This window comes from Poecilia latipinna, unplaced genomic scaffold, assembly GCF_001443285.1.
Source record: "Poecilia latipinna isolate Pla-1442-1.1 unplaced genomic scaffold, P_latipinna-1.0 Scaffold83, whole genome shotgun sequence".
Lineage (NCBI taxonomy): Eukaryota > Metazoa > Chordata > Actinopteri > Cyprinodontiformes > Poeciliidae > Poecilia > Poecilia latipinna.
In genome coordinates, this window is record NW_015112699.1 from 307497 (window position 1) to 333623 (window position 26127).

Genomic DNA, 26127 nt, shown 5'->3' on the forward strand with positions numbered 1-26127 from the left:
CCAGTCATGCTGTCAACAACCCATGTTACACAATTTGCTACAACCGGTAGACAAACCTAGTATACATGTGTGCATGTGTGTGTGAGAGAGTTTTTTTTTTTTTTTTGCATTGCGGTAGACACCTCCGGACCAGTTTTCTGTACGACCTTGCTTTCCCCCGCTTGATGAATCTTTTATGAGTCTGGCGATGTGGGTTTCTGTGTAGAAGATTGGAATATAAATATGGCTGTTACGCCTAGAGCTCCTCTTCCTGCTCTGATACAAAAGCTTTCATGAGACTGAGCACATTGGGCAAGCTGCTGCACGAACGACGCTCTTCACGTCTCTCCACCTTTATCAGATGAAACACGTTAAGGTGCGATATGGGTCTGCTAACACCAGACATCAATGGAGCTTCCTCTGTCTCATTCGCCTTCCCGAACAGCATGCCACGTCCTTTGGAACGGTTCCAAATGTTTCCATAAATCTGATAGGATTAGGTTTTATGAAAGGCTCAGTGAGAGGTTATGCAAGAACTTAATGAGTTAAATGATGTACAATATCAGCCAGATGTTTACATACTCTCACACCATAGGCATACATTTCACATGAATTTGGGGATGTAATAAAGCAGTAATTTTTGGGGAGTGGTATAATTTTACAGGTTAAAATATTGTTTAAAATAACTGTGTGAACAAGTTAGAATGTTTTTTTGCAGATTTTCTCAACAGGTTTAAAATCCTGACTATAACTTCATTAACCACACTTCTTGTCATTAAGGATAAATGCCTCAAACCTTTGTCTTCTCTGATCATGAATCTTTTCTGCAGCAGACATGTGGCTTGTCCGTGTGGAGAGTTGCACATTTCAGTCGTACTTGAAATTGTTTATCTTGGAAATGGGACTTATTTTTATTTAGGTCAGAAATCCATCGGATCCATTTTGATATTAAATTGCCTTTACCTTGACAGTGATTCTGGTGTTCAAACAGTTCCCAGATATTGTCAGGCTTTACTTTTGGTTTTCCAGGTTGTTCTTGGACAGCCAGTTTGCTTTCAACTCAGGGATAAAGTTTGGGCCTGACAACACCAGTGTAGGGGATAAAACAAGCGAATACCCAACTTCTGGAATGGTCACAACATCAACCTTATTCAAAATGTATCAACTATGCTTATAAAAGCTGTTGTAGGTCAGGAAACTGAAATAAAAGTTCGGCCATTTCTGACAAGTGTATGCAAACTTTTGCCCATCACTCTGGCACATAATAAAAATGATGACACAGTGAAAGATGAACTCTCATTTCACCCTATAAACTCATTTCCTTCCATCGATGTCCTTCATCTCATTTGTTTCCATATGCACGTCATATCATCATTGAGATGTCTGACCCATAGGCACAAATGCTTTCAGGAAAATTATAATATTTAAAAGGTTTATTTTAAAAACAATGACTATGAATGTGATCTTGATCTTGAGGACACAGGACATCAGGTTCACTGAAGGAGTTGAGGGGAGAATGTGATTAAGGAAATGTTTTGGTAGAGGATGAATTGCCAGGGGGACGCAAATGAAATCTGGGGTGAATGATCCGAGTGGTGGGTTGTCGTTGTTGGAGAAGGAGGGCGCAGGTGTTACTTGGAATCGGGTCAAAGGTGGACACACAGGGTGGACAGCGTACACGGAGGAGGTGAATAACAGGAACTTTGAGGCCGCCAGCAGTGGAAACAATGATCCAGAGGTTACTGGTCTTGATGAAAGTTTGTTGGATGGTAATCTGATGATTCACGGATAGGTTGTTCAGAGCTTTATTCAGCAGGAGAAACCACTCTGGGAGTGTTGACAAGGGAGATTCAGGAGCTCATGAAGATCCAGCTGGAGGGTTTCTTCGAAAAAAGAACAGAGGATAATTAACTAAAGGTTTCACAAGAAGGTTCAGAAAAATGTGCAAGGAATACACAGAGGGGGTGGAGGAGCTTAGGTTTTACCACAAAGGTCAAAAGACTGGTAGCTAGTTCCCAATATACTCCAATTGATGAACTGATTAACTGGTTTGCACACCTGCTGGACTCCACCCTCCCATGGTGCCCATGGAGATTTGAGAAACCCCACAGAGACACCCAACCACACACACAGACTTCCCAGATCCCTGACAATGTGAGCATGACGGTCCTTCCTCCCGTGTCGAAATGAGACCCAATTGCCTGACTTTGGTACTCGGTAAGAAAAGAAGAGAGCAAAGCGGCACAGTAGAAACGGACGCAAAAAGCAAGAGGAGCCATTTAATCGATGGTGTTTTTCCACGTGGCGCTGTCTTAGCCACTCAGTAGGCCTATTGATGAGGGAGGCTCTCACCGACTCCCCCAAAGCTTAAAGGCTCCAGTCAGGGAGGCGTGGGAGCCCAGCAGCCATCAGACACTGCTGCATATCAAGCAGGCTGGCAGAGCAGCTCTCTGCAGCACCACGGTGAGCAAGGTAGAGAGGTCCTTTGATAGAGACACTACATGCAGGACAGGGCGATAACAAGACGTTCCAGTGGCGGCAACTCCTGCTTTCATGACACCATTTTACCCAATTTTGCCCTGTTGGGATTCTTCAATGTCTACATTTCACAAGTACACCACTGGAGTGAACATCGCATTTTGAAATGATAGTGCTTAGTTCAAATGTAACTACGGGGGAACTCATTATTTCAATTTTAAATGAGAAGCAAATGAAATTACGTGTGCAGGGGTTGCATCATTTTACAGCCAAAAAAAATGTTAATTCTGCTCTACGTCCGGGATCAAACACAGCTTTGAATGTTAAAAAGAGTTTAAATGTATCACTAAGATGTGGAAATGGGAACACTTCATGCTAAACTTATTTAGTCACACGTCAACGGCACATTCCAGGACGCAGCAGACGCTGTGCTGACAGATGCTATGAGCGTTCCTCTCTGTGGTGTTCAGTGTAGGTGGGCAGTGACAGGATAAAGTGAGAGGATATGAACTGGGTTCAAATTAGTGGTTATTGGAGTGGCTGAAGATGACAGCATATCCGGGAGTGCGTGGGAGAGAGACAGAGGAAGAGGTGGTGTAGAGTTTGTGGAAATGAAAACTGGAGATAGCAGGAAGGCATGAAAGGGGAGAAACACTAAGAAAGAGCTTCACATCTGTGCCTGCAGGGAAATTATCTGCCCTATCCAAACCAGAAGGAGAATAATAATTAGAGGCCCATCACTCCGTCACTGATTTTGTTCCGCTCACTGGCAGCGACACTCCTTGCAGATTGTCTTTAATTAGCTCTACATCACTTAATCAATACAGCCATGACAAAACAGTGGCATGTGCATCCTGTCGCTCGGCCGACAGAGACACTGGAAGCAGCAGGAATAAAGGACTAGTGTTGACAGACGCGACGTGAGAGGGAAATGATCTAGAGTGGCATCTTTGTCAGAAGAGAAGGAGGCGGAGGTAAGGCGGCGGGGGGCTAGGGGGGTGCGACTAAGCAAGACGTCATGCTCTGATAAAAACCTGCTGCTATGACGACTTGAATTTTCACTTGTTTATTGTGTTTGAGGATGAAGAATGAGATATTTATGTGTATACGCCATGTTGCATAAGAAGGTGAACAGGTTGAAGACTTTGCTTCTTTTTTTTTTTTTTTTTACTCTCCTATGAGATCAAACACTGTTGTATTTTTGAGTATCAGACCTGCGTGTTTCAGTTACACTATGGGCAAAGTGATGAGTAGGTATTCAGGATTACTTGCTCTCCTTAAGCCTTATTGCCTTTGGCAATGGGCCCTCTCCTTCCCTATTTTCAATTCCTGCTCTTCTCAACAAGAGGAGCAGCTCTACAATAAGTTGTTGCGGGATGCTTTAGAAAAGAGCACCTCTTACTTGTCAGGCACATTTTTCTCCTCGGTACGATATAGAATAGATCAATATCTCTTGCCATCAATAAATCTGTCCTGATCTAATCAAAAACATCCCACGCCAAGACCATTAAAAGTGTACTTTAGGATTCATTTCAAAACAAAACTGATTTGTGTGTATCAGTTTTCACCGCATCTTGCGTGTGTTGTTAAAAAAAGATTGTGGGTTTCAGAAAGTTTCCCGTTTGCTCATTATTGCAGGGTATTTTATCCATTCATCCTTCATCCATATCCACTTTTTCCAGCAGAGGAGCTGGAAAAAGTGCTTATCTCCAGTGGTATGAGGTATTTTCTATTACAATTATTTTCCACGCAAAACAGGTTGAATGTTTTCATATAGATTGTTGAACTGTGTTATGAAAGGCAGAGCAATAGCTTTCAATATGTTCCCAGAGGAAACAGCAGCTGTGTGAAAATCTGAAATTAAGCACTTTAATATGAGTGTCTATGAAAGGTACAAAATCCTTCATCGTTCTCTTTACTGAATGGAATATTAATATGAGGAATGACCTTTCTTATATTGTGGCTCTGATATTCAGATCCATGCAGTCTCAAACATCATCATTAAGCACTGTGGGTATGTGTAGTGTCGAGTGTGCAGGGCAGGCGTGTTGTCTTTGCTACATTTAAAAAAATAATAATAAAAAAAAATAAACAGAGCAATCTGTTTGCATGTTTACTGGAAAACTGAATAAAGCTTATTGGAGAAAAGTATGTTTACATTTTACAATTCGATACTTTGCACCTGCTTAATGGTACATTAATCCGTATCAAATTCCTTTTCGTTATCCAGCACGACTCCCATTAATGTAAAGCAGGACTCTAAGGTCCACTCTTTACCATGACAGCCTCTCTATCTGCCTCCCACTACCACTTTCTCAATCAGAACACTTCTCATCTCACACTTGGCTGATTCCACACCAGCCAACATTCATATGAAACCTCTCATTTCCCCTCTCTATACCAATTTGCTCCAGTTTGTTAATACTTTTCTCTCTGTTTGCCTTCATAATGACTGAATGGATCAGTTGCTCCTCATTTCTGACACAGACTTGGCAGATTACGGCGCTTAAATCAGCAGCTCGTGGGGAGGATGTAGAGAAAGACACGGTAATACAAGGCTGTTGATTTGTTCCATATAACCTTCCCTTTTCGCAAATGTTGCAAGACCCGAGAAAAGCACATAGTGACATGCTCGTTTGTCTGTCTAAAAGTTTCCGTTAACTATGTTGCCCAAAACTCCATTTGGCTGTAAATATAATATTCAGTCAGGGGCTGTTTTGGGATTTCTTTACACTGCACAATGTGCTTGTGTTGCACTAATAATGTCTCCCTAATTAAATGTTCCTGCTTCTCTGAGCATTAATGACCTGCAGACAGAGGATGCAAATGGAGGTTACAGTGTAAAGCCACGGCGGCGAGGCTGGACACTGCAGGCTGGTTCTGTCCCCTCATTACTAATGTTCGGCTTGTAGCTGATGGCTTCTTGTCATTGTTTTCCCCTGACCATTTGCAGCAAATAGCATTATGCTGCAAACCCTTTGTGCAGCAGACTGTAATTGGCAGGATCTCGCCACTCCTCTCCGCTCCTGTTAGTATTGCTGTTGCAGACATGGCAGAAAACAGACAAGATGTAAACTCATCACCTCGGGGAGTTTCAAATACAACGTTCATGCTTTTTTTAGATGCCCTCGCTGTCTATCTCTCTGCCTCTCATGAACATCGTAGTCTCCTTCAGAGTCGTCACTCGTAAATAGTGTTATTTTTTGACTTGTGTTTTCTTGTGTGACCTGCCGCCATGATCAGACTGTGACAGTCAACAGTGACTTTTGTTTTTCTTTCCCCATCATGTATCAATACACCTAACAACAATCCAGATGCAGTGTTACAGACTGAACCAAAGCAGTTTTGAACAGCAATAATCGGGCATGAAAATAACAGTACAGAACTTTTTTTTTTTTTAACTGACTCTTCTGTAAAACTGTCCCCAGCTTTATGTGTCGTAAAGTGCAGCCTTTCGCCTCAGCTCTGTGTGTTTTCTGAGACTGAAGCCCCAGTGATTATTATTGATGTTGTCAAAACAGTAAATAATGAGGGAAGGATCTGGATGAAAATGAACTTACTCTGACCGGCACCCTAAAATTCAGCATTTTAAAGAAATTATAAATCTGTCCTGGAGCTTTACCTACTTTTTTTCCTCCCTGTAAGTAATTATTACATTTACAGAAATGGCTTTGCCTGTGTAATAAGGAGAACGTTTGATTAGCTGGGCGGGAACAAAAGGTCACAAAGTGGCACCGGCTTATTTTTTTGTGTACGAAAATTGGTGACTTTTTCAGGTCATCATGAAGACAGAGAGAGATTATGGTAATTATTTGTGTGGAGCCAAATACATCTCCGCATGCCTTTATCTCCCATTGTGATGGCAATTGAGCCATGCATACATGTCTCAAGAGGAGCTGCAGCGAGTTGTATTTAGCTGGCGCTTCTGGCACGAAAAGGGAGCAGAATGTGAAGCCGTGCTGTGCTGCAGAATGCATGGCAGCTGATTGGTGCATGCAGAACTTTTGTATTGCTTTGATCGGGGGGTTTTTTTGTTTTTTTTTTCTATGACGAGCCTGAGGCGTGATGTGGTGCCTTGCTTGATGTCTGATTGAGCTATTCGAGACTGAAACATGTGCAATGTGTCATACAAAATATGCCACAAATAATACTGTATAAGTTGCCATGGAGTGATGAGATTGTAATCAAGGGAGCAATCAAGAGCAATCAGTTTTTGTATGAGTGCGAGTTACAGTGAATATACTCGATATGCTTTTCTATGGACTGAACTGACTTTTCATATCTGTTCTGTTGGGTAAATACGCTCAATGAATGTGAATGTTTTGCAGTTTTTGCCTTTTTAATATAAAATGTCATTTGCCATGAGGCTGCTGCAAAGACATTATTTTTAGGCACAAAGGATCACTGGAGGAAAATGTTATTTATTCATAATAAAACTTGTTGTTAATCTTTATGCAAAGAAATATGAACCGCAAACTGCATTTGAACATTTTACGAGAGAACAAAAGAGTTGGATCTGGACGTTTATGGCATGCTGTGAATGTGTCTTATTGTGTTCAGGGTACAATGTGCTGCAGTCGTTACAGCTGGTGCATTCTTAAGCATTGATTCTTTTATAGCCCCTTCCAACAGGAAGGAACAAGTTTTACATGTGAAACACTAACAGCAGATAAGCACTGTTTGTATTCTAGTATTCCAGTTCCTTTTTTTTGTTGTTTTTCCATATTGATCAAGGCGCCATGACATGCGTAGCTCGGTCCAACTCAGGTCACTCACACAACACTGTGGTAGCCACCATTAGAGACTGCTGTAGACATTTCACAGCTCAGTGGAGGAAGAGAGAGCAATGATTTCCAAGTATTGATGCTACACACACACACACACACACACACAAACTCAGACACGTAAACATCACTTCTTTTTTTTTCTTTTTTTTTTTTTTTTAAGCCCAATGACTTTTTCTGCCACAGAAACGTTCAAAATATTTGACGGTATTTAACCTTACATAAAGAAATCCTAACATTTAATCTGTGAGCCTCATTCACAATGTCGTGTGTCAAATACTGTCAGTCACCTCTGGGCCCCGAGTGTGAAAGACATACTTCATTCGTGGTAATTGCACACAGCTGAATAATCTAGCAGGGATGTGTTCTCCCTTCATTATTCATGCATCCATTGATTACGTTATAGTCCTTCTGTGGCCTCACTGGCTGTGCACTGTGAGGGTTCAAATGAGTTTCTTCAGTATAAGGCCCACAGGAGCCATTAATAGATTCAACACTTCATGCTCAAAGCGCCATTGTGTCTTCTGATCTGAACCTGAGAACGCAGTTTATTTATGCCATTTAAATAGTTGCCATGGAAATGAGGTCACACTTTGTTTAGGACGGTTTTGATCTTAATGCATTGAGAAGGCCATGGGCCTCCTTGTCCATCAGCTAATTAATTAATCATGACTCAGAAAAATACAAGACGACGACTGTGGCTTCTTCCAGCGCCGACACACTCCTCGTGTTTTTATGGCATTGCTTCCTCTATTGTAATAAAAATCAGCGTCAGGCTAGCTAACTTCTGTTATTAGCTGAGGTGTAATTTGCTACTTTATTATAGCTTTAAATTTGTAGACGCTTGTTCCTTTGTGCCCAGTGACAATGTGGTGAGTGCTTGGTATTTTCTGCTACCGAGTATTGCTTTCTCACCCAGAGCTTGTTCCTGTGGCCTCAGGGCTCTGCAGTGCTCTACTGCCATCCATGGGTGTGCACAAATGCTGCCTTTTCTATGGTTGGTGGGCATTTTCACCATTTGAACTGATTAAAAATGTCCTTTGCAGAGCACACCGCAGGCAATGAGCAAATCAGACGTTTTTAGATGTATGTATAGTGAAACACAACGATGCTTGCTTGCAGAACTAAACAGCTGCATTACACGGAAATATAAAGAAGTATGTAAAATTATGTGTGATGCAAATTCCTGTATAAGCACGAAGCTGCAAAGTTAAATGATGTGTAGAAGAATATGAGCAAAAAAGATCAACATAGATGTTAATAGAAAAGGTTCAAAATGCTGGTGATATTGTCATTGTTACAGGAACCGTGTCAAAAAATGTTCTATGCAGGCAGGAAGGGAAAGTAATTAAAAAAAATAATAATAATAATACTTGAGGAGAACAAAGCAAAAGAGAGAAAAAAAATGGAGCTCATAGAAAATGCAGTGTAGCAGAGAAAATTTAGATGGCCAATTATTAAAGCGAGGCTGAAAAATAGATTGGCTGGGAAGATTAATCAAAACGTATTAACTGAATTCAGGTTAAATGGCTAGCTCCTTCTATGACTGGTATCTAATGATGGTGTGTTCTGCCAGCAGACTCAGTGATTAGTCAGTCGATGGGCAGAGCCTTGAATTCCTTGAGTTATGACAGATTGTCCTCATCATACTTTCATTACGCTCATCCTTTCTTTTGTCCATCAGTCTGAAGGAGATGACATCTGACCTGCACTGTGTGAAGGGAATTTTAAAGAGGCCAGCAGCCCTAGACAGGAAAAAGAGTCATCGACTTTAAAATGACAATAAAGTAGTACTTGCGAAAGCTCACATCACTTACAGCGAATAGTTTATTTTCTTTTCCCGTTTGTCCCTTTTTTTTCTAAATACTGCTTACGTCAAACAGCAAATTATCTGAAAACTGATGAATAACTCATTTCAGTACTTTACTTTTTTATATAAAGAACAGATTACTGTTTAGGGTTGTACTAAATGGTAACTATAAAAACAGATTTCATTATTCTATATACCTGGTGTAAATCAATGAATGTAAGCACAAGTCTAGACAGTGTTGAAGGTCTCTGATCAATAATGAGCATCAACCAGACTGAGTTTCTATGGTCAAAGCCGACCAAGTGAGTCAAAACACAGATTCGATGTTTAAGGAAGTTTTCATTCATGTGTAAATCTTTGCTGCCACCCAGTGAAATTAAAAGACTATTACTACATTCTTTGTATATGCTGGATTAAGAAAAATAACTGAAGTAAAGCCTTGTAAACCAAAACATTCAATGGTAGGTTGTAATTTTTTTATTCTGTTTTTGCTTCTTCTTCTTTTTTTATTTTTTTTTATCAAACTTAAATGCTTCAGATAATTACATACATTTCATTCTTAGAGCTAGATAACCTGAGTAAATCCAGTCTTTACTCCTCATAGTCTGACCTATGTGAAGAAGATATTGTCCCCCCACCTTAAATCTAATAGCCGGTCATGAGACCCTTGACTGCAACATCTGCTTTCAAGCTTATGTTTATGTTTATACATTTGGCAGAATATTTTATCCAAAGCAACTTTCAAATGACAGCATAGGAATGCAGGTGAAAATCAAATCAAATAAAAATAAACTACGAAGCAGGAAGTCTACCGGTGAGGATCTGCAACACTTTTAGGCTCTTTTTCTTGAAATCTAGCAGCATTTTCTTGTTGAGTTCTTAGAGATTAACCAGCATGCTGGCATTGACAGAAGTGCAGAGGAGGTGGCAATAGGCTCCAGTGGGAGACGTTGTCTGAAGAGCTGGGTCTTCAAGACTTTTGTGAGAATTGACAGGAACAATGCTGTTCCGGGTACATTGACTCTTTAACCTGAGCTGAGCTTTAGATGCCAAACTGGTTGCTGAATATTTTTCCTTCTGCATTTTCTGGTAAACAGCAGAACTAATTGTTCCATTGTTATGTTCCGAAGCAACATAACAATGGAAGTTGTTAAGTTGTATAGGTCAGTATTTGACCTATACTGTAATGCTATACAAGTTTCAAGCCAGGCTAAAAGGGGATTCCAGATTTAACAAGGATCAGATTTAGAGTTATACTTAGTCATTGGCCAGGCTGTTAATAAATAAAATAAAAATAAATAAAATATTCAGTAGAAAAGAGTTGTTGTCGTAGTCCAATATTAAATTTTGTCTGATGGTCTGTAAGTCTGTAACACATATACGCAAGTGGGAAAATAGTTTTTCACGAGATTGTACCTCAGTGTATACAGAAAACTGTTTAATTCAACAATTTCCATCAAAAATGCTATAACTTTGCAGTTACAATAACAACTCACTGGGAATTTGTGCAAATTGGCATACATTTGATATTTTGTTGTGATTTTCAACACAATTATAACTCTTCTGTTCTCACTAGTTCTGTTAAAAAAAAATTAAATTGCCCCCTTTCAAGTTTTTCTGCAGCATTTTTGTAAATGAAAGATCTGTCTCTTGAAAATGATAATTTCTCGCTCAACTAAAGGCAGTAGTCATCTCAAATGTGGAGTTTTTATTTGCAATACTGTTGCTAACCACGAGGGGGCAGTGTTGAAGCAAAAATAAAAAAGCATTCGGCGGGAGCAAGCAAGTGAGCTGAAGTTTCCACTTTGAGCACCAAAAGGTTTCTCTGCTCAGAGAGGATCCCATATCAGTCACTCCGCTCTCTGCCCACCCATGACTGACAAAGTGAATAAGTCAGCAGACCCTGCAGAAAGCAAGAGAACAAGCTGACCTGCTGCTTTTGTCTTAGCATTTTGTCATCATTATGTGTGATTGTCTAGGTAGCATAAAATGACACAGCCAGGGGAAAGACTCCTGTCCAAGGATCTTAATTAGGAAAAGACCTCAAGATATTTGAAACACACATTTCCAATTTGTCTTCTTATTTCAAATTTCCTCTCAGTGTGAACTTCAGAACAAATCTGATTTCTTTCCTGATTTAAGCCAAAAGGAACTTTTAAGTGTCAGCCTCAGAAGTGGCCTTTACCATATACAAAGTAGTCACATAATTTATAATGTGCCTGAACTGTACCTATACAGTCAAACACAAGAACTGAGGAACTGGTTGTAACAAAGTCATGCTGGTTTGTTTGGAAGTCAAACAGAGTGCACATATCATTCTGAACCCTACACATAAGTTTGGATTTATGGTAAATTTTTACACTTCAATCTGATTCCTTTTCTTTGATATAACAAAAAAATCAATATTTTTCAAGTACACTTTCATGCTGTGAAAATACTGACTTGTGAGTGAATAAGGCTGTGTAATTTCCTCATGACATAGCGGAGCAAAGGCGTAAAGTGAATGGATGGAATATGATTATGGTTCAGGCAGTGACTGTACCGACTGCAGGCTCGTCTAGACTGTCATGAAGCACAAAAGACAGATGAGCTGTCACAGGCAGCAGTAGGCAGAAGCACCTGGATCTCTCCCATTTTTCATACCATGCCAAACCAGCTGTTCAACTTTCATATCTATCACGCTGTATCCTTCATTCTGCACAGACGGGGTAATTAGACTGCAGGACAGTCTACTGTGAAAAGGATGGCACTTAGATGCCCTGGGCGCCCACATGTCACATAGCATAGAGAACAGATCAGCGCTCTGAAATCAGTCTCTCTCCAATCTGCAGACACGCATATGCAAGCATGCACATACGCATACACACACACACACACACACGCCAAGACGTGAGTCATAAAACAACAGCCAAATGTCAGAGAAAAAGAGAGGGAAGGGAAAGACTGGATACACGCATGCAAAAGCAGAGCAGAGGCTGATTGGGAGGGGATGAGATGGAGAGGCAGCCAATGCGCAGCTCTGCATCTTGAGGAAGAGAGAGGGTGGAGAGAGAGAAAGAGGGAGGGAAGGCTGAGGCAGTCACTCTGAGAGGAAAGGCTCTCAATGTGATGGTGTTGGATGTGAACTGCTCTTCTCTGACCGGTGTCTGCCTCATCCGTTTCAATGAGCCGGGATGTGTGTGTAAATGAGATAGTAGTGCTTAACTTATTCTGAGGGATTTGCTGCCGTTTAACCTGGGCAGAGGCTGACTGGCTTGTTACCGTCCCCCAAGCTGTTTGCAGCAGAGGTGGAGGGGGGGGGGGGGTTGACTGGATCTGAGGTCTAGGCTAGGGCAGGGCAGGGCTGGCTGTCAGGCTGTTTGTGCCGGGCCCCACAGGAAGAAAAAAATGACTGTTCCCATGCTCAAGATCGGAGCGGTGCTCAGCACTATGGCCATGGTGACCAACTGGATGTCTCAGACTCTGCCTTCTCTTGTGGGACTCAATGGGACAACCGTCTCCAGAGGGGGCACTTCAGAAAGGATTGTTAGTGTGAGTACGATTTAAATTCCTTCATGCAGCTGCATATGCATGCACTGAGAAATCCAAGCAAGACATTGAGAAGGTGATACAAATAAATGAGTGGCACAACAAACAGAAAAAAAAAGAAGTTAAAAAGAGACTATTGACTGGCATGTTCAACTGAAGGAAATTAAAGAAGGGTTTTAGAGGTGAACTTTCCAGATTGAGCTTAGATCGAGAGTCTGACTCAAAGACGTTTGTCATTTAAAAGGTAAGACAGGATGCAGTTAGACGTAAAATGCCAGAGCAACGTTTCAACCGAGCGCAACCGATGTACAAATATCATGAGGTTGAATTCGGCTTGTACTTGGTGAGCGATTTAGAATGCAACCATGTGGTAAATCATATGGCTATGTGGGGCCGATGGGAGGTGGAGAGCTCTCCTGACTGATGTTCAGGCTGATCCTGTGTGTCAGTCAGCTCCAGGGTGGGAAAGAGGGTGCTCATATTCAAAGGTTGGGTGGCAAAGACTTGAGACAATTTTACAGATTTGAATGTGCTGCATGCCCTCACTTTCTACTTTAATTGTCTCTCTCTTTTTTAATGCATCTGTGTCCTACAAGTAATTTAGGAACTTTTACAAATTTGATATCATCTCAGGATTCTGCTAACAGGTGTTATATTCAAATGTCTAACTTTGCTAATTCAGGACTGCGATGTTCCAGGGCTCATCTGGTGTTAATGAATGTATTTTCCTCTATGCTGAGTGAGTTTTTATGGCATCTTAGCCATTAGGCAAATGCCCAGATCCGTTGAAATGACAGAAATTGAACATCCCAAGAGGTATATGACCATCTGGATATATGTCTATGCAGGCAATTGTTTGTAGGAGTGCGTGCGTGTGTGTGTGTGTATTCAGATATATAATCTATCTCTCTGTGATGAGGCATTTGTGTCTCAAGGGTGAAAGTCCGTCTGTTTGATGAGATTTTTATTTTTTTTTATCCAAACACCCATCTGCTACTTTTATATCTCCTTATTCAGCCGTGAAATATTAGGTGGAACGGTTCCATCCCCAAAAATCTGACATCTCCCTTCTATCTTTGGAAAACAAAAGTTAATCTCACATATTTGTTCTTAGTTGTAGACGTACCTCAGATGTTTGGGGGGGTTTTTAGCCCCCCCCCCCCAAAAAAAAGAAAAAGAAAAACATCTTCCACAATCCTGCTAAGCCCACACCTTCCCTGCAGCATCTTTATAGTCTGTCATTTGAGGCTGTTTTCTATGCACAATTTTCCATATAGAATGCAAATAACGTAGGCTTTGCAACCAAGGCTCAGAGGCCTTACCATTTGTATTTCAAAAGACATAACAAAGTTAATTATCATACATAATCACCAATGCATATTTTTGATTTGGAGAATATCCACAACACAACCAGTAGCAGAATAAAATTGCTCCTATGCAGTTCAAAGTTTCATTAACCCAAGAAAAGAGTTTGATGCAATTGCATTGGAAAACATAGCTGTGACTGAAAATGTGTTGGCTTTGCGACAGGAAGATCCTCCCCTTATACACAATGGCAGTGTATGAAACATTCATGTAAAGCCTCATTTCAAATTTCCATCACTATTAATGAGGCATTTGGCTGGGATGATCTAAGAAGCAGGATGAATCACAAAATGTTTAGAGCTACAATCAAAGATAATCGGGCTGCTTTCTTGTGAAGCTCTCTTCGTGGCATGCCAGTGGCTGTTGCATGGCTGCTCCCCGCCCTGGCACAAACATGCTCGCGTCTTTCTGCACTGTTCCTGCTAAGAGCTATTTTCAAAGTCTGCTGCACTTGATTGGCATGCCTGTGTTTTAACCAGCTGATTCAAGAACACAGCTGACTGATTATTTATTTGCCTTTCTGCAACGGCACTGAGAACAGCCAATGTCTGGATGCCCAGATGCCCTTTTGGATCATGTAAACCAGGGGTCCCCAAACTTTTTCCTGCGAGGGCCACATAGCTGTTCCTTTCTGTGGTCGGGGGCCGGTCTTAGTTTTTGCAGTAAAAAAAAACAAAGAAATTCTTGTCGACGGGGGGGGAGGAGACGACGACACTTTTGGATAGATTTTTACCCAGAATGCAAATGGAAAAAACCGTGAGTGAAACGGTGACTGACGAGTATATATTCCATTGAGGGAAAGTAAGTTTCACATTTGCTCAAAAGCCCCCTGGTGGTTGAAGAAAAATCCACATATAAACCGGAAAATACAATATATGAAAAAAAACACTGAATGCTCTCTGGTATGAGCAGGCGGGCCGGATCCGGCATTGTTCAGGGGGCCGGACCAAATGACGTGGCGGGCCGGATCCGGCCCGCGGGCCGTAGTTTGGGGACCCCTGATGTAAACCCTCAGATTTCTACTGTTCTCTTCAAAGAGAGCATAAAGATAACCAAAACAAAGTTTCATTCATTAAGATACAGACTATTTGAATTTAATGCTAGCCTATATGTGATTATCCACACTCACACCACCACAATTATGGTGGTGGTAGCATGATGACCTTGGGCCAATTTTCTGCTTCAGAATGTGAATAACCTTTTGTAATTGATGGATCCATGAAGTCTGCTCTCCACTAGCAAATCCTCAATCAGAATGCCCAGCAATGAGTCCATGTGACCTTATGCACAAGCTTTGGGATATGTTGGGACATGCAGTAAGCTAATGACCCAATTTGACCCAAGTACACCTTTGAATCACTGGGAAAAAAAAGAAACTAGCGCAAAATGGAGGCCCTAGTCAAAGTTCAGAAATTAATTTGATCTTTAAATAAACTCCTTGCCAGTGATTGCGAATGTTTGGTTGAACTTATTATCTGCGGTCGGTGACTCAAAACAGTTTAAGGGGCAATTACGTTTTTCAGTTCACAGGGTTAATTTGTCTAGCTTTTTTTTCTCTATAAATGAAACCTTTAAACAATTTTTTTTTTTTTTTTACATTTACTCATATTACCTTGGTTTGATACGTAAATTAATCTGATGATCTGAAACATGTCTGACAAAAAAAGTAAGAACAGAGTGTCAGTGGGTAAATACTTTTTCAGATTACCATATTAAATTCAACATCAAATGAAGTTTATATGTCAACTTAGAATCAGCGGTGGGGTCATGCCCAAAATCACACCTCTAATTTCCCAAGCAGCGCATTAATACTTAATGCTTCAGGTTTTTGCTACTCCACCCTCCTTCATCCTTAGTCCTTTCACCTTATCCCTATACCCTGTTTCCCTGTTTTGGGCTTAAATGTTGCTGCAGGTATTGAATGACTGACTCAAATGAGTAAGAAATGTAGGTTAAAGTTTTGCATCATTAAGGATCAAGAAAGCAAGCAACTGATACTATAAAACATATACAGCAGAGAAGAAAATTAGATCTGACTGTGTTTACCACTCAACTATAGTTTGTTTTGAAATAACTTCAGGAATGTGTGTGCTATGCAGTGGTGAATAAATCACCGTTGTGCCGCGGTTGGATCCCCAGAGCACTGCAACGACAGACAGCGGAGCAGTACGTCTTTGTTTGTTTCTATCCAGGGTAAAAACTCTTAGAGACACAAGGTTGTCTTAAGTATTCTCACCATGAACTGGGAGAAAGCAACAAATAATGGCAGTTTACAAAGAGCCAGGACTCTGAATCTGATTGGGGTCAGTCAGACGGTGTCTGTCTGGGTGTTAAAGCTGTAAACTTTATCACACCCACCGAGCAATCTCATCAAGCAGACTGTTAAGAGTGATCCTTGGCTATGGATTAAAGATTAAACACTGGTTGCAGGGTTTTATTTGTGCATATTACGTTTACGCTTATGCTTTTAGCCGTGTATTTTTTTTAATCCAGGTTCTGACATGTTTTTTTTTTTTTTTTTTTTTTCTTCTTTTTGGGAAGCCGGGTTTCAGGCCCAAAAATTGGTTAAAGCCAATGTGTATGATACCGTTTTAAATAAGTCGGCTATGTTAACTATATGGAAACAACTAGGTTATTGGCAACATTATGTTATTATTTAATAATCAACATTTAACATCATTAAAACATTCTAAAATTAGCTATGAAGATTATTGCTCCTTTGACCAGCCATTTATTAACCAGTTTACACAATCCTGTAATCCATATTTACAGCAGTGACTGTAATTTCACAGTTTTTGTTGTGTTTTATCACACAAACCCTCGCCTCTGTCTTCCAGTTCAGCAGAAGGTGTGATAAAGCTGTCTTGTTCCTGTGCAACGCCACAGCAGATGCCAAATGCTTTTCACCGGGACACCTGGCATGCCGGCGTCGTGCTTTGAAACAGAGCGAAGCTGCTACTACTCTTTGGAAATTGCGGCGCAGTTGCGGGTGTCATTTTCTCCTACCTCTCCAATTCTGCTGCCAACTTAGGAAAACAAAACACTTGGTGGACTTGATGCCCAGCACTGCTGCCTTTCAGGTGTGATCTGGACTGGAACAAGTCAGATGCAGCAGATGGGATGAAAGCAGGACGCCGTTCAGAGCGATGGCAGTCACAGGATTGATGGAGTGGGTGTAAATGTAAGGCGGGCGGGGGCACGATGAGTTTATGAGTCATATTATTGACTGGCAACCACGCTGCGCTGATTGTGGTAATCGGTTTTCCTTGGAAGCAGAGGAGACTAGGGACTCCGAAGAGAGACTTCATTGAGTTTTATTTTAAAGGCCGGCAGCTGGCTGGTGCATTGAAGACTGACGTATTGTTTGCTTCAAGTGGGGCTGTGTATTTTCATGTTTATTTAAATGTAGTCAATCCAGCAGTGAGCTGCAAATTAGAAAAATGAGATGTGATTGTTTGGCTGCAGCACAGACGCAATTGAGCTGTGTGTGGCAAAGACAGATGAGTCAGCTTTGTTGCCAACAAATGCTGGGAGAAGTTAATGCTTCTGAAATTTGTAAAGAGTAAAAGACATAAAAGCTGCAGAGCGCGGATAAAAAAAAATGTTGGCAATGAAAGATGGAAATGAAAGGAGGAGTGAGATTACACACTTCAGTTAGTAATTCTGAGTATCCTAGCCTTCAGTGTCTTTGATTCCTCTTGCATTCTCATTATTCTGGTCCCTCTCCACGCTGAACGTCTCATCCAACGCCCTTTTCCTAACAATGTCCCTCCTCTCTGGTGCGGCAATTCTTCAGATGTGATGCATTCGGTGTCACGGTCAGCTCTCTCTCATATCTCAGAACTTGCTTCTAACATTTGCCCCTTCAGCCTAGTGCTCATGAAAGTTATAATAGACTTGCCGTCATGCTCATAAAGTAAGGATCTGCAGATTTATGATCTCATTTAACTCTGGCTTTGCAGCAGCTAGCTCCTGGGTCGGTCTAATGAAACGCCAGAGGAAGTCTATATTGCAAGTCGACAGCGATACCAGCGGCCTGAATGTCTAATTGGATAATCTCTCTGAACTTTTGTAGTCAGCAACAAAATAGGAATTTTTAAAGTTTCTGACTGGAATTATTTCTCAGGTTAGGAAGTAACGTGGGAACTGAATCTCTCAATGTTTTCTTCTAAAACTAGATTGTCACCAAAAGCAAATGACAATGTGAAATTAGATCCTTCTTTCTGGATCATAAGGAAAACAAGGGAGAAATGCTTGATATCATTTTAACCTTAAGTCAGCTGAAATTCACCTTAAATTGTCACTCAGCATCTTAACTTGGCAACGTTTAAATACAGCTGGGCGAAATACAATCTCTTTTTTTTGTCCTCCCTGCCGGCTCCTCCTTTTCTGACTATATCAGTACCTCCTGCTTTACTCGGGTTTTCTCTTGGGAGCTTGAGGTTTGCCAGCAGTGGATGATAAGGCTTCATCCCAGAGCGTGTCTAATTTGAAGCTCAAAAAGGGAATCCCAAAATCCCATAAATTTTAGGAGCCGTTTTAATTTATTTTTCACGTGTGGTTTTTGAATTTTTGTTTTCATTCCTTTGTCGCCTTTAATGCGCTGTCACACAGTCTCTCTAAGAGAGACCGCCTATACCTGTAAGAGGTTCTTTACCATCTCTCAGAGGTAGTGGTTGAATTTCTGGGACAATGAACTAGATGACAATTCTCTGCTGAAATTGTCTTTGTGTTTGATGAGGAGAGTATCCACCAAACTATTTACAACATAAATGCAGGTTAAATGGCATCATTGTAGTCAACATTTGGTTCGCAACATTATTTTCACGCCAGTTTACTCTGCATATCCTGAAAATATTTCTAATGCCAGTGGATATCGGAAATGCACTTTTGCAACATTAATGAGGTATGTTGCTGGCTGTAGGGAGCATGAATCTCCTAAATGAACAAACGCCAATGAGCCATTCATTGTTGCAAAGAGAGAACTTAATCAAATTTACATAAATGCAAAGCCAGTGTTGAAAATCAAGTTCATTTGTACAAGATTTCATATAGTGATCTACTTTAAAACAGGCACAAAGCATATAGGGACATTTGCATTTTAGAATTACCCCTTCCATCCTGCTTTCTAACCGCAATCAGAATGAGAAAGTTGGAGCAGAATGGATAGGTGGGTGGTAATGAAATTGGAAGTGATTCAAATAGGCTCTTAATTTCAGCCCAGCATTTATGAAATATTAATGATGAGGGGGGTGGGGGGGGAGGAAAGATGAGTTACAGTGAAATCTCCCTTAAGTAAGAAGAGCAGAAACATGTTGGCAAGCAGAGTATCACAATTTAAGCTGAAATCCCTCCTGTTGATATTAGTACTACAAACCATTTAGCAGTGCAATTTTTAAATGCAAAGCCATTTCGACACAAACTTCTCCTCCCTCTGGGATTTAAAGAAGTTAAAATGTGGCGCACACCCCTGCATCCATCCGGGCTCTTTTGAAGTGAAACTGGATATTTGAATAGGTGGCCTTTTCGTGCATGGACATAGGATTGTTTGCTTAACGACTGCACATGTGGACAGAATGAGTTGCCCTCGTGGTTTCTGCAATTTGAGTATGGTTAGCCTCCACCTGTTAACACTGCAGGATACAGTCTATAATGAGAGGCCATTGTGCTCCCTGCACCTCACAATCAGCAGCACATGAACAGCAGTCTAGCAGCCATTAATGGCACACTGCAGATCTGCAATGGAACGTATTACAACTGAAGGAATTTACTAACAAATGCTCCTGGGTTTTGATTGTTAATGTAGCTGCAATTCCATCTCTATGTGTTACTCTCCAATCAAGAATGCGTGTAAATTGATAAAGGGGTATATCTGCTGCTTCTGCGTCTGTATCTGTAGACAGATACTGACAGGATTTGTTACAGAAATAAGTTTTAAATCAAACATTTCAAAAATGTTCCCATGTGCTCATTGAGTTCATTGATTTTTGACACATATTTGAATCTTAACCCCATCATCCAATAAGTTTCATCTTCAAAATATAACACAACAGTAACAAAAGGTTACTGCTTTGACCTGAGATTTTACCATGTTACCAAATTCTAAACCTCAGTCACCTTAATAAATCATTATTTTTGTGATCAAACCTGAAAAAGGGTAAGTTCTGAACCATTTATTGCATGGTAATATCTACTTTATTTGTATTTTTTATGGTTTACAGGTTATTTTTCCACACCAATATCAAATGGATCTTCTATAAGGTCTTCTGGCAATGACCATGATGAGTATTAAGTAATATTTTAACAATTTCATAAAATGATGAAGAAGTGTAACCTCTTACACAAATAACCTGAAGAGCAAGGAGGGCTTCAACATGCTCATCACTTCACAGCTTATGCTCTGGTTTCATTTGTTTTCCAGACCCAAGAAATATAGTGAAACAAATGTGTATGTTTCCAGAGATCTGACAGATTGAGTATGATGTGGAGAGGGAATCAGGTACAATAGAAAACGCTGTATCCCATCCCCCTGACAATAGCTGAATGAAATAGACTATCAGACCCAGAGGAAATAAATTGGGTGAGATTCAGCCTCTTTTGTCTTGGCTTCCCCCTTCAGCTCTGGCTGCTGTAGGCCTCCGTTTTCCTCTACATGCGGCATCCCATTGTTTACAACAAAGAAGAGGAAGTAAGAAAATTTGGAGCCGATTGGGGAAAAGAAATCCGTACAACTCATTATCGGTCTGATGACACGCAAATCTGCATCAATACCGAAATATTGCATTGGTTTATTTAAGCCTATGGTCCAAGAGTCTCACAATGACTTTTTCCTCATGGAATTAGACATTCAGTCACTCTGAAATATTACCAGCATATATTTGTAATGCTGTGTGAATGGAATGTTACCCCTGATTAATTAAAACTAGAAACATTCACCTGGAAATGTCATAAGTCTACTTAGTATGCACCGGGCATTCTGAAGGTAATAAAGAATGAAAAGACGTACAAGCAAAATGCCATCGCTGCATGGTTTGGAGAAGATAAAGGTAACTCCGATATCTGCAACCACGGCTCACTTTAGAGCTTGTTAAATTTAAGATCAGCTTGTTCTTCGAGAGCAAAGAAGGGAGAAGGCGGGTAGAGAAGGTGGGGTGTCAGGGGATTAGTAGGAGTGACACAATGTGTCAGTCAGCACATTTGCTTCCAGGGTGGTTGGTACTTTAAACTCCAATCACACACACCACCTGTTCTCCAAGACATTTTAATCTGAACCTGCCCGACCCAAAGAAACCGCGGCATAGCCCAATCCTGCTTGAAGAGAGAAAATGTGAGTGGCCTACAACCACAGAATGGCTTTTAGTTTCACTTATTCGGATGGGTTTTTAATTTCGCTACAAAAAAAAAATAAAAAATACCCCGCATTGTTCTGTTATTACATTTAGCTATGTGCTGACTTCATGTCATGGAGTCGGAATTTACTGTGAATGAACAATTGGCAGAGCCGAGCTTGTATGCATGTGCTGGTGTGCTTGTGACCGCAATGCACTACTTTTGATTGGATTAGTTTGAAAGAGACATCCATCCTTTTAGTCTCAAGCCTCCTCCCCTGGTAAGGGGCTGCATTATTGATCCTGAACAGCTCCATTTCCCTTCTCTGTCCAAACCTATTAGATGCTCAGCCTTTAACAGCCCGGCCTAATGCTTCTTTTTTATATCTGTGTTTCCGTCTTGCCATATTTTTCAGTTTTTCTTATCCCTTTGTGCATCTTCTGTCAATCTGCTTGTCTTATCTTGATCTACACACAAATCTCTTTTTCCCCCCTTTCTCTCTTATCTTCTTTATAACTCGCCCAGGCCCCAGTGCTCTCCTCTGGTGTTTCACTGCTGTGAGCAGCACCTCTGTCAATTTCTTTATTCGCTTCTTCTCTGTTGTTTTTTGATAAAAACTAACATTTGATATCAAGTGAATTCAAGTATTTAGGAAGAGTCGATTGCTATTCGCTCATTTTGTGTTTGGAAAAATTGTTTGTTTTATTGATTTTTCAAAGAAAGAAATACATCTGGCAAGATAGAACCTCCCAGTTTAGATGGTGACAGATTGAGCACAGCTAATCTTGAAATGAAGCATATCAAAGGTATTCTTCCTCTCCCTCTCCCCCATAAGATTTCTACAAGACTTTCAAGTAATGAAATAAACGTATTGCCTTGGAAATATTTTATAAGGGGGGCACACTTCAAATTTCTTTAGAATAATGCTAGCAGAATTAAATCATCTTGCCTACCCTTATACATTTTGAAATGTCTGCCAGCATAAATTTAAAACAAAAAGAAAGGAAAAAAACAACAGAAGCAATCTCCCCCCCGCCCCCTCTCTGGTTGGTCTCATATTTATGTGTGTGTTTCTGCAGGCTCTTTACCCCAGCCCAGAGGAAGGCTGGCAGATCTACAGCTCAGCACAGGACGCAGATGGGAAGTGTATCTGCACCGTGGTCGCACCAGCCCAGAACATGTGTAACCGCGACCCACGCAGCAGGCAGCTCCGCCAGCTCATGGAGAAGGTGACAGCTGTCAATAACACACTCACTCCAAGACCCAACTGTTGCCCACACAGACACACAAACACAAACTGACACTCTGCGCTTAATGTCTGACGCCGTCTGTCACATGCAGGCTGCTGGATTGTGCCACCTCCTTCACCATGCAACTCATTAGCCATTATTTGGAAGATTGAAAACTTTTCCAAGTGAAAGACAAATTAATAACTTCACTGGAATATGTAAATTGCCTTCCTAAAGTTCTCATACCCTTTTTAACTGTTTTATTCTTTAAATTACAACCTCAGACTTAGGATCATTATACGTAATTGCATAGGTAAGTCCTGATATAAAGTGTCTTACAAAAACCTTAACATCTCTTGAATTTTGTCGCATTTTACCACCACAAATCTCAGTTTATTTTCTTAGAGTTTTATGCTGAAAACCTACTTAAAGAAACATTATTGTGAAGCGAAAAGAAAATGATATATAGTTCTTCATATTCTTAGAAATACTGTATGCGCACAGTCTTGTTTTGTTCGTAAGGTTTGCAGTTGTGTCATATTCTTTCCATTTTAGAATGATGTGTAGAATGGTGTTTTGAGGACTTCAAAGCTTGAGATATTGTTTTATTTAAGTCTGCTTTTGAAGTCTCCACAGCTTCCAGTCTGTCAGCCAGGTCTCTTGGTCTTCGTGATGTTGATTGTTCATAAATGTTCCTTCACAGAACAGCTGTAAATATTTTAGGACAGAATTAAACACATGTGGACTTTATTGGCTCAGCAGGTCATTTCTGAAGGCAGATGGTTATACTAGGTTTTATTGGCAGATGTCAGTATAAAGGGGGATGAATGTATGTTTTACATTTTTGTAGTGAAACAAAATGAAAACCAAATATTTTCCTACACAAGCCTTTGCTACTTTATATTGATCCATCAGATAAAATTCAAATACCTTTAAGCATGTAGTAATAATGCCACAAATGGGGAAGAAGTTCAGAGTGAATACTTTTGAAAGAAATTGCATGTCAGAATATTTACATGCAATGTGGAACAAAGATCCTAATTTGTATGCATTTCTGTTTTCATAAATGTTCATAATTTTCATAATTTTGACACAATTTAAAAATAGCTCTTTACAAATCAGTCAGCATGACAAATTTAGCTGAAAGTATTGGTGTATATATTTATGCAGGCCTGTGTGGTTTAATATATGCATGCTGACCTACACGACAGAGTATGCAAATATTGCAGCCTATTAGGAATCCACTCATTCACAAGCTGACAGATCCAGCCATGAACTGTTGAGTCTCCAGACCTGGAGGCTGTACACCTACGTCTTTTCATTCTTTAGAAGTTAAATAATAGAAACCTGAGATGCCAAATACATTCAAACGGATTGGTAAGACGTTTATTCACTCTGCCGGTCGCTGAGTGCAGGCACTTTGGACAATTACAACAGGTGCGCCTGTAAAAGAGAGACTCCACAGGTTACTTACAACTAGAAAGAGAGCAGAGAAGTGGAGGAGGAGCTGAGGGGCTCCCAGTGACATTGATATCGTCCTGTGAGAAAAGATGGAGGTAAACTGAGATGCTGAAAAGGTTCCCAAGGCTCCCTGATGGATCAATGAGGCGCGTGCGTTCACATAATGCATTCATCCTCATTGAAGTTTGCCTCTTCCCCTCAGACAGTTTCTGTGTGCTGATGTTGAAAGCGCATGTTTACAGAGACAAAAATCCACTTGCTAACACACTTCACAAGCAACATATTCGAACAGAAAAAGCACATCATAGCACAGAAACAGACTGACTAGAGAAACCAGTTTCACCTCATTGCAGCTTGTGAAATTCACAGGAAAACGTACATTTCCGTAAACCTGGTTGAGAAAAGCTGAGGAATATAGCAGCGTTGATTCAGAAAAATACACAGCATTTCTTTAAAGAGGAACGAAAGTGCTGGTGGATCACACAATTGTCATAGAAGATGTTTTTCAAATACCGCTATTTTTAATTATTTATGAACCTTTTAATAATATTCTAACTTTTTGAACATGACGGTGCATATTCTGCTTGTGTTTTTTACCCATTCCATGAGCGCATGGAATGTTATTTGTTATATTAATAAGTTTTAAACTTACTCCAGATGTAAAATGACTGCAATGCCTCCCCTCTGAATATGGCACCATAAACCATTTAAAGTAAGCTTCAGAAAAAAAAGAAAAAAAAAAACTCACAGCTATAAATAGGATAAGATATACTCTATAATGTATTATTTATCACTGCACTGCATTTTTTTATAAAATGTGGGTGTTATTATTACTGTGTGGGTCTGTATGCTTTCCCTGCTCGCTCCTGCCTGAAGCGGACTTAATGAGGACACCTAGGGTCAGCACTATTTCAGCTTCACCCAAATGAAAACTGCAAATTAAAAGGCTCTGTGTGAGTCTGCGCAAATGTGCGGTCCCAACAGAGCAGCGTCCACCAAGACACCCTCATTTGAACCCAGCGCATGAGTGGAAATTGTTTGAGTTCAGATCCACAAAAAGCTTTTCCTGACTTGAAGAGCCAAGGGTATGTTAGCAATGTCAAAACTGCCCTCTGTTCAAAGAATGTAAAGTAGGCTTGTTGAAAATCTTTATTCAGCTCTAAGTAAAGCCAGACAAAGAGCCTGACCCTGAAGGATGGCAGCGAGGCAATACTCACCGCAAATCTTTGAACATCTCACCCCCTTTTGACCTCACTGTCTGGCTGGCTGAATTGAGATTAAATCAAATGAAATACGAGGCTGTGGTTAGACATACACACAAACAAGCTGATGCAGAATGAGTCATCACGCTGGGCATGAAGCAGACACACCTGCGACTGTAAATCTGGGACACTGACAATGAGGATTGTCTTTGTATGAGCGAGGATGAAGGAGTCCCGAATGCTACAGCAGGGAGTTGATAAAGAATTTGCTTAGACTCTAGGCTGCTGGAACATTTCTTATTATTACTGGACCTATGTACCATGTTGGAAAAAAAAAAAAAAAAAAGTTTAATTGCTGTGGGAAATAATGTGTGACCAAATACTCCTCAGCCAGTTCACGATGCACGTGGGAGCAACACGGTGCGGGAAACAGTGGGCTGGACATGAAGTAATCGAGAAGGCTGTCATGGATCAGGCAGGCGAGGCAGTGTGGTGCAAAACAGACTTTCATGCCAAACTGCGACCTTTGAATGTCGGGTCTGTTTTGTTTTTCTGAAATTCGTTTTGATTTTTTTTGTTGCTGGCCGTCTGCGTGGGCGTGCGTCTGTTCAAGTGGGCTGCTGGACATATGCACACGATAGACTCCTATAGGCACGACAACCCTGCAACATTTGGTGGTGTTTGGATGATTTCTGGCCCGCTTTGTGCAATGTACAGGAGATGAGGGGGTGTGCGTGAAGCAGTAGGCTGGTTATGCAGCAGCAGAGTGGGCTGTCAAAGTATGAATAAGCTCAGTACTTTGCAAAAAAAAAATTAAAAATTAACCTAGTGCAAAACCGAATCCTCTGCAGTGGTGGAGAAAGTACTCAAAAAATGTACTTAAGTAAAAGTACAAATACAAAGTCAAAAATGTACTCAAGTAAAAGTCAAAGTACCACAATAACATTTTACTTAAGTAAAAT

The 26127-nt window shown here is 40.6% G+C and overlaps 1 protein-coding gene across 2 annotated transcripts in view; it reads left to right on the plus strand.

The window, feature by feature from the left end:
• Positions 1-26127, plus strand: part of olfm2a (olfactomedin 2a) — a 50880-nt gene that overhangs the window by 11241 nt on the left and 13512 nt on the right. Inside the window, exons 1-2 of one of the 2 annotated variants that reach the window (XM_015020626.1) lie at positions 12099-12582; positions 22353-22502. In XM_015020626.1, coding sequence (XP_014876112.1) covers positions 12439-12582; positions 22353-22502 — 294 coding nt within the window. In that variant the 5' untranslated portion in view covers positions 12099-12438. Of the gene's footprint in view, positions 1-12098; positions 12583-22352; positions 22503-26127 lie in introns of those variants that run through there. The other variant, XM_015020633.1, reaches the window with a different exon arrangement.